This window comes from Staurois parvus, unplaced genomic scaffold (genome assembly GCF_062004578.1).
Source record: "Staurois parvus isolate SC_StPar_1 unplaced genomic scaffold, SC_StPar_1.0 ptg000090l, whole genome shotgun sequence".
In the NCBI taxonomy this organism is placed as follows: domain Eukaryota; kingdom Metazoa; phylum Chordata; class Amphibia; order Anura; family Ranidae; genus Staurois; species Staurois parvus.
The window spans coordinates 990,392-1,002,452 of NW_028317886.1; the positions used below are offsets into that span (position 1 = coordinate 990,392).

The 12,061-nt window shown below is 46.1% G+C and overlaps 1 protein-coding gene across 4 annotated transcripts in view; it reads right to left on the reverse strand.

Moving 5' to 3' along the window:
* The window catches only part of LOC149468214 (uncharacterized), a 49,864-nt gene extending 37,833 nt beyond the window's left edge, over positions 1-12,031 (reverse strand). For 2 of the 4 annotated variants that reach the window (XM_089670351.1, XM_089670349.1), the window contains exon 1: positions 11,388-12,031. In XM_089670351.1, coding sequence (XP_089526477.1) covers positions 11,388-11,861 — 474 coding nt within the window. In that variant the 5' untranslated portion in view covers positions 11,862-12,031. The remainder of the gene's footprint in view (positions 1-11,387) is intronic. The other 2 variants (XM_089670352.1, XM_089670350.1) reach the window with 2 other exon arrangements.
* Positions 12,032-12,061: the final 30 nt, after the last annotated feature.

Consider the following 12,061-nt stretch of genomic DNA (forward strand, 5'->3'; position numbering starts at 1 on the left):
TCAAACCATCTTGCATGCACTCTCTTCTTCCTTGATGCTGTAGCTCTGAGCTCAGCATTCAAGAGCTTGCTCCTCTGATGGTGGGGGGGGGGGGAGCAGTAATGGCTAGGATTGTATAAGCAACCTCCTAGCAACAAGTCAGGATGGGATGATGCCAATTCTATGGGAGTTTTTCAGTCAGGCTTCAGGAGGCATGTACAGTTGTGACCAAAATTATTCAACCCCCAATGCTGTAAAGGGGTTTAGGGACTATAGTGTACATTTGGAATTGTATTCAGAATCAAATCCTACAAGGACGTTGTAACTACCCAAATGCAACTAAAATGACATCAATTGTTTATGTAATACAGTAGTAAATGGTTCTTATGTGGTTTCTTCATTGCCACAATTATTCAACCCCTTAAAGACTACCACTCTGAAGAACAGAGGTTCATACAGGTGCTTTCCATCAGGTATTGAAAACACCTGTGGATGTCACCGAGCAGCAATCAAGCATAATAAGCACCAATTAGGCAGCTTTAAAATGACTGTGATACTCAGCTCCTTCTAGACATTTACTGGTGTGGTTACAAACATGGTGAAGGCAAGAGAATGGTCCAGGAAGACAAGAGAAGAGGTGATTTCTCTTCACAGGAAGGGCAATGGCTATAAGAAGATTGCAAAGATGTTAAACATACCAAGAGACACCTTAGGAAGCATCATTCGCAAATTCAAGGCAAAGGGCACTGTTGAAACGCTACCTGGTCGTGGCAGAAAGAAGATGCTGACTTCGACTGCTGTGCGCTACCTGAAGCGTAGAGTGGAGAGAAGTCCCCGTGTGACTGCTGAGGAACTGAGAAAAGATTTGTCAGATGTGGGTACAGAAGTTTCAGCCCAGACAATAAGACGCACACTGCGTAATGAAGGCCTCCGTGCCAGAACTCCCAGGCGTACCCCCTTGCTGTCTCCAAAGAATAAGAAGAGTCGACTGCAGTATGCCAAAAGCCATGTGGACAAACCACAAAAGTTGTGGGATAGTGTTCTGTGGACTGATGAAACAAAATTAGAACTGTTTGGGCCCATGGATCAACGCTATGTTTGGAGGAGGAAGAACAAGGCCTATGATGAAAAGAACACCTTGCCTACTGTGAAGCATGGTGGAGGGTCAATCATGCTTTGGGGCTGTTTTGCTTCTGCAGGTACAGGGAAGCTTCAGCGTGTGCAAGGTACCATGAATTCTCTTCAGTACCAGGAGATATTGGATGGAAACGTGATGCAGTCCGTCACACACCTGAGGCTTGGGAGACGTTGGACCTTTCAACAGGACAATGATCCCAAGCATACCTCCAAGTCCACTAGAGCATGGTTGCAGAGGAAAGGCTGGAACATTTTGGAGTGGCCATCGCAGTCACCAGACTTAAATCCGATTGAGAACCTCTGGTGGGACTTAAAGAAAGCAGTTGCAGTGCGCAAGCCTAAGAATGTGACTGAACTGGAGGCCTTTGCCCATGAAGAATGGGCGAAGATACCCGTAGATCGCTGCAAGACACTTGTGTCAAGCTATGCTTCACGTTTAAAAGCTGTTATAACTGTAAAAGGATGCTGTACTAAGTACTAAGATTGAATGTCACTTGGGGGTTGAATAAAACTGATAATGCTGTGAGCACAGAAAAGACATTTGTGGTTATTTCATTATAACTGTTATGTTATATTTGTCTGACCTACAAGTGCCTCTTTAATGTAAATGTAAGCAAGATGACTGAATGATCAAAAGCAATGTCAAACTGGCCAAAACACTCAATTTCAGTGGGGGTTGAATAATTTTGGTCACAACTGTAAATTGCCTACAGCTATAGAAAGGGTATTATTCAACTTTGATCAAACCTACACAGTTCGTTTTTATCTACAGATGTCCTTTACCTGCATAGGCAGCACAGTGGCTAAATGGTTAGCACTTCCTCCTGGCAGTACTAGGGTTGCTGGCTCAAATCCCAACCACAGCACCACCTGCCTGGAGTTTGCATGTTCTCCCCGTGCCTGTGTGGGTTTCCTCTGGGTACTCCAGTTTCCTCCCACACTCCAAAGACATGCTGGTAAGTTAACTGGCTTCTGTCTAAATTGGCCCTAGTATGTGTCACGGACCTGGTCCTTCCTTCCCCATCCTCGAGGTTTGCTGCCTGCCACCCCCCACTCCTCAGCAGCCCCTCACTCTTCTGTCCCGTCCATGCTGGGACCTCTAGTCCTCCGTGTCTCTGACACAGGCAGCCCTCAGCAGCCCCTCACCCCCCTGTCCCTGGCAGTCTGGCCCCTGCTGAGGGAATCCACAAACAGGCCCCCTCCTCCCTTCCCCCTCATGCACATCTTCCCAGGCTCCATGCCAAGGCCGTGTTCCCTGGGCAGGTCTGGAGACAGGACCCGTTGCCATGGTAACCCAACAGGAAGTTTTGGGTTACCACTGCAGCAGCAAGTTGCCCAGCTCTCTACGTAAGAGAGAGCAAGGAAAACCCCCTTTGTGTTCTCCTGGCTGCGTGTGTGAGAGAAGGCTTTGCTGAGGGCCAGCTTCTCTCACCCGACCATCCCCCGTCGTCCTCCTCATCTCCCTGGCTGACCGGTCTGCCCGTCTGCTGGATCCTCTCCTGTGTGGGGTGAACTCTCTGCTATCTGGAACCTCTTCCCTGCCTGGAATTACCTCTTGTTCCCTGTAAGCCTGCGGGCTTGAGATCTTCCCTGCCTGGAGCTGCCTGTGTGGACTGTAGCCCTCTGTGTCCGGCTCCCTGCATCCAGTAAGTGGACTAACCCCATGCTGCCCAAAGGACTGAACCCAATTTTCCCCAGGAACCCGAAGTCCCACAAAACCACCCTGCCCTTGCCTTACTGAACCCTGTGGATTTCCATACCCGTTGTTTCATATTGCCTTCCCAAGAACTTTACTGTGTTGCTGTGTCTGGTGTGGATCTGTGGACTAACGGAACTGTTGTCTGTGCACCAAAAACCTCCCAAATAAAAGCCTGCACATTGGGTTCCGTGCAATCTGTCTCTGTGTGCTCTCTGGTTCTCTTGACAATGTGTATGTATGAATGCGAGTTATGGACTTTAGATTGTACACCCCTTGAGGGTTAGGAACTGATGTGAATGTACAATATATACAGTCAGGTCCATAAATATTGGGACATCGATACAATTCTAACATTTTTGGCTCTATACACCACCACAATGGATTTGAAATGAAACGAACAAGATGTGCTTTAACTGCAGACTGTCAGCTTTAATTTGAAGGTATTTACATCCAAATCAGGTGAACGGTGTAGGAATTACAACAGTTTGCATATGTGCCTCCCACTTGTTAAGGGACCAAAAGTAATGGGACAATTGGCTTCTCAGCTGTTCCACAGCCAGGTGTGTTATTCCCTCATTATCCCAATTACAATGAGCAGATAAAAGGTCCAGAGTTCATTTCAAGTGTGCTATCTGCATTTGGAATCTGTTGCTGTCAACTCTCAAGATGAGATCCAAAGAGCTGTCACTAACAGTCAAGCAAGCCATCATTAGGCTGAAAAAACAAAACAAACCCATCAGAGAGATAGAAAAAACATTAGGCGTGGCCAAACAACTGATTAGGAACATTCTTAAAAAGAAGGAACGCACCGGTGAGCTCAGCAACACCAAAAGACCCGGAAGACCACGGAAAATAACTGTGGTGGATGACCGAAGAATTCTTTCCCTGGTGAAGAAAACACCCTTCACAACAGTTGGCCAGATCAAGAACACTCTCCAGGAGGTAGGTGTATGTGTGTCAAAGTCAACAATCAAGAGAAGACTTCACCAGAGTGAATACAGAGGGTTCACCACAAAATGTAAACCATTGGTGAGCCTCAAAAACAGGAAGGCCAGATTGGAGTTTGCCAAACGACATCTAAAAAAGCCTTCACAGTTCTGGAACAACATCCTATGGACAGATGAGACCAAGATCAACTTGTACCAGAGTGATGGGAAGAGAAGAGTATGGAGAAGGAAAGGAACTGCTCATGATCCTAAGCATACCACCTCATCAGTGAAGCATGGTGGTGGTGGTGTCATGGTGTGGGCATGTATGGCTGCCAATGGAACTGGTTCTCTTGTATTTATTGATGATGTGACTGCTGACAAAAGCAGCAGGATGAATTCTGAAGTGTTTCAGGCAATATTATCTGCTCATATTCAGCCAAATGCTTCAGAACTCATTGGACGCCGCTTCACAGTGCAGATGGACAACGACCCAAAGCATACTGCAAAAGCAACCAAAGAGTTTTTTTAAGGGAAAGAAGTGGAATGTTATGCAATGGCCAAGTCAATCCCCTGACCTGAATCCGATTGAGCATGCATTTCACTTGCTGAAGACAAAACTGAAGGGAAAATGCCCCAAGAACAAGCAGGAACTGAAGACAGTTGCAGTAGAGGCCTGGCAGAGCATCACCAGGGATGAAACCCAGCGTCTGGTGATGTCTATACGTTCCAGACTTCAGGCTGTAATTGATTGCAAAGGATTTGCAACCAAGTATTAAAAAGCGAAAGTTTGATTTATGATTATTATTCTGTCCCATTACTTTTGGTCCCTTAACAAGTGGGAGGCACATATGCAAACTGTTGTAATTCCTACACCGTTTACCTGATTTGGATGGAAATACCGTCAAATTAAAGCTGACAGTCTGCAGTTAAAGCACATCTTGTTCGTTTCATTTCAAATCCATTGTGGTGGTATATAGAGCCAAAAATGTTAGAATTGTGTCGATGTCCCAATATTTATGGACCTGACTATATGTAAAGCGCTGTGTAAATTGACGGCGCTATAAAAAGACCTGAAATAAATTTTTAAAAAAAGGCTTTTTTTGGTAAACATGAACTGTGTCTTAACACAAAAATGATTGGAGCTCATTTTTAAAAAGTCAGCAGCTACAAAAACTGTAGCTGCTGACTTTTAATAAACACACACTCACCTGTCCAGCAATATGCTCACCCGAACGATGGCATCTCAACTGTGGGCAACCTGCTGTGAAGCCGATTCACATATGTGCGGTGTGGACTGAAGCTCAGATTTCACAGCCAATTGATACAGTACTTGTTCACAGGTTCACATCAAGTTTACGTCAGGTTCAGCTCAGGATCTCATCTTGTTCACACGTAAGTGGTTTAAAAACGGTCCCATAGAAGTCAATAGCCTGTAATCCGCACCTGAACCGGACCGCACTGCTCAGAAATTGGACATGACTCCTAAAAACCGCACTGAATCTGCACCAGTAGTGCACTGGACATATGTGAACAAGCACCATAGGAAAAAAAAATAAAACCTTTTTATAATGTAGGAACATTATCCAATCGTGTGAGAAAGAAGACCCGGGAAAGAAAAAGCTGTTTTAATGCATGACGATCCAGCAAATTCCTTCTGAATTTGCCAATATTCGACTTGTGGGCGGCTTGAAAAATTCTTGGCTGAAAAGCGACTGCACCCAACCAAATGCATCATCCTATCAGATGCATTCGCTGTTCAGGTATTCAGACAGCCTCAGGTATCGTGACTGTCAAAATACACTAACCAGCAGTGCAGATTCATCCATCCATGCTGTTTAGTGTGCATGGGGGAAATTGATATCTCGTGTCCAACCTGTGTTTTAAAGCATAGAAATGTATTCTGATGGAATGTGACGTGGAGATCCCCATGGCCCCCCACCTTCTCCTCCTGGTAGACCATGTCCAGGAGGTTGATGCTGTATGTCCACTAACACAACTACAATGTTGGATGCACTGGATCCTAGACAAACAGTTCAACTGCCCATGTTTTATCATTGGATAAGTGATCTGGAACTCCCCATGGCACCCCTGCTAGCTCACTTTCTCCTCCTCATAGACCATGTTCAGGAGGTTGAGGATGTGTAAGCACTAATAAGACTCCAATGTTGGGCGCCCTGAATCCCAGGGTGAATCCGCCTACATTTCTCGATTATAGGATATGTGATTTGGACATCCCAGCAGATCTTCAAAATAGCATCCAAAAACGTATTAGAGCGATCACATCACAGCAATAAAATTACGATGTTTCAGGAATGTGCAGGACCCCCTCATCAGGCATGCCATGCCTGATGAAAGCATTCTGTCTGGCCCCAAAAAGTCTGTTTACTTCTGTAATATGATTGCTTTAATACATTTTTGGACTCTAACCTTAAAGATCCATGGTAAGCTGGCGATACAGTTAGGTCCATATATATTTGGGGACAGGCACAATTTTAGGTTCTCAGGTATTTACCAAAACATATTCATGCTATAGTTATATCATGGATATGGGCTGCAAGTGCACTCTCAGGTTTAATGTGAGGGTATGTACATCCAAATTGGAGGAAGCGTTTAGGAATTACAGCTCTTAAGAGTAGCCATCCCCCCTTTTTCAAGGGACCCAAAGTAATTGGACAGTTGAATCAAAAGCTGTTTCATGGCCAAGTGTGAGCTACTCCATTATTTCTTCATCAATTCTAGATCCTAGATTGTAAGCTCCAAGGAGCAGGGCCCTCCTTTCCCTCTTGTATTGAACTGTATTGCTGCTGTTTTGTCTCCCATTATATTGTAAAGCGCTGAGCAAACTGTTGGCGCTATATAAATCCTGTATAATAATAATAATCAATTAAGCAGGTAAAAGTTCTGGATTTGATTCTAAGTGTGGTATTTGCATTTGGAATCTATTGCTGTGAACCTACATCATGCGTTCAAAGGAGCTGTCCATGCAAGTGAAACAGGCCATTGTAAGGCTTCAAAAATGAAAAATTCATCAGAGAGATAGCAGCAACATTAGGCCAAATCAACAGTTTGGTACATTCTGAGGAAAGAATGAGCTCAGCAACATAAAAGGCAAGGACGTCCACGGAAGACAACAGTGGTGGATGATCCCAGGATCCCCTCTATGGTAAGGAAAAACCCATTCACAACATCCAGACAAGGGAAGGACACTCTCCAGGAGGTGGACGTATCATTGTCAGTCTACAATAAAAGAGAAGACTTGACGAGAGCAAATACAGAGGGTTCACCACATGCTGCAAACCATTCATAAGTCTGAAGAACAGAAAAGCCAAAAAACATCTAAAAAAGCCAGACCAGTTCTTGAAAAACATTCTTTGGATGGATGAAACTAAGATTAATCTGTACCAGAATGACGGGAAGAAAAAAGTGTGGAGAAGGCTTGGAACAGCTCATGATCAAAATCACACAATGTCATCTGTAAAACATGGCGGAGGCAGTGTGATGGCATGGGCATGCATGGCTTCCAGGGGCACTGGGTCATTGGTGTTTATTGATGATGTGACATAAGACAGAAGCAGCCAGATGAATTCTGCAGTGCTTACAGATATACTGTAGGCCTAAATTCAGCCAAGTGCAGCAAAGTTGATTGGACGGTGCTTCACAGTACAGATGGACAATGATCCAAAACACACTGCAAAAGCAACCCAGGATCTTTTGAAGGAAAAGAAGTGGAATATTCTGCAATGGCCGAGTCAATCACCTGATAACAACCCAACTGAGCATGCATTTCACTTGCTGAAGGCAAAACTAAAGGCAGAAAGACCCACAAAGAACTGAAGACAGCTGCAGTTAGAGCCTGGCAAAGCATCAAAAGGAGGAAACACAGTCTTTAGTAATGTCCATGGGTTCCAGACTTCAGGTAGTCGTTGCCAGTAAAGGATTCCCAACAAAATATTAAAAATTAACATTTTATTTATGATTATATTAATTTGTCCAATTACATGTAAGCCCCTGAAAATGGAGGGACTGTGTATAAAAATAGTTGCAGTTCCTAAAATTTGTACTTGATATTTATGTTCAACCCCTTGAATTAAAGCTGAAAGTCTGCACTTCAAATTCATTTGGATTGTTTTGTTTTAATTTATTCTGGTTGCCCAAAAGTATAACATTTGTGCCTGTGTCTAAATATATATGGGCCTAACTGTATATGTATGACTGACATTGATACTGGTAGTTGCTATAGCACCCACTTGCTTCAAGTCAGGAACATATGACTCCAATGTTGGGTACACTGGACCCAGAGTTCAGCCACCCATGTTTTATTATTAAGGGGTATGTGACCTGGAGATCCCCATGGCATCTCAACTTCTCCTCCTGGCAGACCATGTCTGGCATCTCAACGTCTCCTCCTGGCAGACCATGTCTGGGAGGTTGATGTGTTTGCACTAATAAGACTCTAGCATTGGGTGCACTGGTTCCCAGGGTTTGGATGTCAATGTTTCATTATTATTATGGGATACATGACGAGAACCCCATGGCAGCCCTGGCAACTCACCTTCTCCAAGTAGACCACATTTAGGAGGTTGACTATGTGTTTCCATTAACACTCTAATATTGGGTGCACTGGATCCTAGATTTACTATGGGATATTACCCAAGTATCCCCATGGCAGCTCATCATCTCCTCCTGGTAGACCATGTCCAGGAGGTTGACAATGTAATTCAACTAACAGGTCTCCAATGTTGGGTACACTGGATACCAGGGTACTGTTGTCTATGTTTTTATATTATTAGATATTACCTAGGGATCCACCTGGCAGCTCACCACCTCCTCCTGATAAACCACGTCCAGAAGGCAGTGGTTCCCCGGGTTCAGACAACCACGTTTTATATTATATAAAATATGATCTAGGGATCCCCATGTCACCTCACTTTCTCCTCCAGGTAGACCATGTCCATGAGGTAGTATTTTCACTAATAGGACTCCAATGATGCGTGCACTCGATCCAAGTTTTTTTTTATTATGAGATATGACCTATGGATCTCAGAGGCAGCTTACCGTCTCCTCCTGGTAGACCATGTCCAGGAGGTGGACGCTAATTCCACTAATAAGGCTCCAGTGTTGAGTACACTGGATGCCAAGGTATGGACGCCCATGTTTTATTATTATATGACAGCCTTTTCAACCAGGCACCCTGGGTGCATTGTTTCTTCAGGGGTGCCTTGGCAAAATGTCTAAAAATTGGCCAAAACTTGCATGCAAGCCAGCGGGTGGAACAAGACTGCCTTTTATTTACACAAAGCCACAGGTCTTCATTGTGCACCTTTACGACTTTCTAGCCGCTGGCGTCCTAACAACCAATGACATCATCAGTTGATAAGGAGGATGTCGGTTGCCTGCACAGCATCCTAGTTTCACTCTCCCTTGCCCCTTTCCATCAGTGCTGGGGTCTGAACTATGCATCTCCAAGGCAGCTTACCTTCTCCACTGGTAGACCAAGTTAAGGAGGTTAACATTGTGTTTCTACTAATAAAACTCCATTGTTGTGCACTGGATGCCAGTGTTTGGCTGCCCATTTTGAAATAACATAGGATATATAACCTAGGGATCTCTAAGGCCGCAGACCTTCTCCTCGACGTAGACTATGTCAAGGAGGTCATTATGTGTCCACTAATAGGATTCCAGTGTTAGGTGCCCTGGTTCTCAGGCTTCACCACCCATGTCTTATTATAATGAGAGAAGACTTAGGGATCCTTATGTCAGTCCACCTTCTCCTTCTGGTAGACCATGTCCAGGAGGTTGACTTGTTTCCCACTAACAGAAAACCAAATATTGGGTGCCCTGGATCTCCATACGATTTATGGTTATTTTGGGATATGACCTAGAATCCCCATGTCAGTTCTCCATATCCTCCTGGTAGACCATTTCCAGGAGGTTAATGCGTTTCCACCAATAAGACTCTAATGTGGGGTCCACTGGATGCCAAGGTTTGGCCGCCCATGTATTATTATTAGAGGCCATAAACTAGGGATCCCTATGGAAGCTCACCTCTTCTGGTAGACCATGTCCAGGAGATTGACATGTTTCTACTTACAAGACTCCAATGTTGGGTGCCCTGGTTCTCCACCCACATCTTATGATCATTATGGTATATAATCTAGGGATGTTAACGTCAGCCCTGGTAGCTCACCTTCTCCTCCTGGTGGACCATGTCCAGGAGGTTGACTTGTTTCCTCTAAATAGAACTCCAATGTTGAGTGCCCTGGTTCTCCACACATGTCTTATTATGGGATATGACATAGGGATCCTCAGTAAGCCCTGACAGCTCGCCTTCTCCTCCTGGTAGACCATGTCCAGGAGGGTGACACGTTTCCACTTACAGGACTCCAATGTTGGGTGCCCTGGTTCTCCCTCCACACATTATGATCATTATTATGGGATACAACCTAGGGATCCTCAGTCAGCCCGAAATGCTCACCTCCTCCTCCTGGTAGACCATGTCCAGGAGGGTGATGTTTCCACTTACAGAGCTCCAATGTTGGGTGCCCTGGTTCTCCACCCACACATTATGATCATTATTATGGGATACAACCTAGGGATCCTCAGTCAGCCCGAAATGCTCACCTCCTCCTCCTGGTAGACCATGTCCAGGAGGGTGATGTTTCCACTTACAGAGCTCCAATGTTGGGTGCCCTGGTTCTCCACCCACATATGATGATCATTATTATGGGATACGACCTAGGTATCCTCAGTCAGCCCTAACATCTCACCTTCTCCTCCTGGTAGACCATGTCCAGGAGGGTGATGTTTCCACTTACAGAGCTCCAATGTTGGGTGCCCTGGTTCTCCACCCACACATTATGATCATTATTATGGGATACAACCTAGGGATCCTCAGTCAGCCCGAAATGCTCACCTCCTCCTCCTGGTAGACCATGTCCAGGAGGGTGATGTTTCCACTTACAGAGCTCCAATGTTGGGTGCCCTGGTTCTCCACCCACATATGATGATCATTATTATGGGATACGACCTAGGTATCCTCAGTCAGCCCTAACATCTCACCTTCTCCTCCTGGTAGACCATGTCCAGGAGGGTGACGTTTCCACTTACAGAGCTCCAATGTTGGGCGCCCTGGTTCTCCACCCACATATGATGATCATTATTATGGGATACGACCTAGGTATCCTCAGTCAGCCCTAACATCTCACCTTCTCCTCCTGGTAGACCATGTCCAGGAGGGTGACATTTCCACTTACAGAGCTCCAATGTTGGGCGCCCTGGTTCTCCACCCACATATGATGATCATTATTATGGGATACGACCTAGGGATCCTCAGTCAGCCCTAACATCTCACCTTCTCCTCCTGGTAGACCATGTCCAGGAGGGTGACATTTCCACTTACAGAGCTCCAATGTTGGGCGCCCTGGTTCTCCACCCACATATGATGATCATTATTATGGGATACGACCTAGGGATCCTCAGTCAGCCCTAACATCTCACCTTCTCCTCCTGGTAGACCATGTCCAGGAGGATGATGTTTCCACTTACAGAGCTCCAATGTTGGGCGCCCTGGTTCTCCACCCACATATGATGATCATTATTATGGGATACGACCTAGGGATCCTCAGTCAGCCCTAACATCTCACCTTCTCCTCCTGGTAGACCATGTCCAGGAGGTTGACGTTGTGGAAGATCCCCTGGTGGTGGCAGGACACACACTTCCCACAGCAGGAGACGGCACAGTTCTTACAGAAAAGCTCCAGCTTGTGTTCCGGATGCTCCGGGCAGCGCCCCGCCGCTTCCCTCTCACTATATTCGGCTTCTTCAGTGCCCACCGCCGCCCCCTGCTCCCGGGCGCCCAGAGACAGCAGCCGCACTAGCTCCGCCAGGGTCGTATTGACGGGCAGAGCGGCCAGGCCGCCGGGGATGGAGCTGACTTTGCGGCAGAGCGGACACGTGACCTGCGCGGGCCCCGGGACGGTGAAGTGCATGCTCCGGCTGTGAAGCTCCCCTCCACATTCCAGCACACAGCTCTTACAGAAGTTATGAGAGCACAGCGGCAGAGTCACCGGATCCCGGAAGACGCCCAGGCACACAGCACACGTCAGGCTGGCTTCCATCTCCGACGCCCTATGTGTGTGTTTTGATCCCGGGACACAAACGTGGCTAATAGAGAACGTTAACTTCTAATCCGGTATCACAATATACGCAAGCATCCCAATGCGCGCCCCCATATACTACTTTGCGCATGTGCGGCCTGAGTGCTCGCGCACTCCTTAGCCCCTTTGCTGGATGTAGCCGATCTCTGGGTACGCCTCCT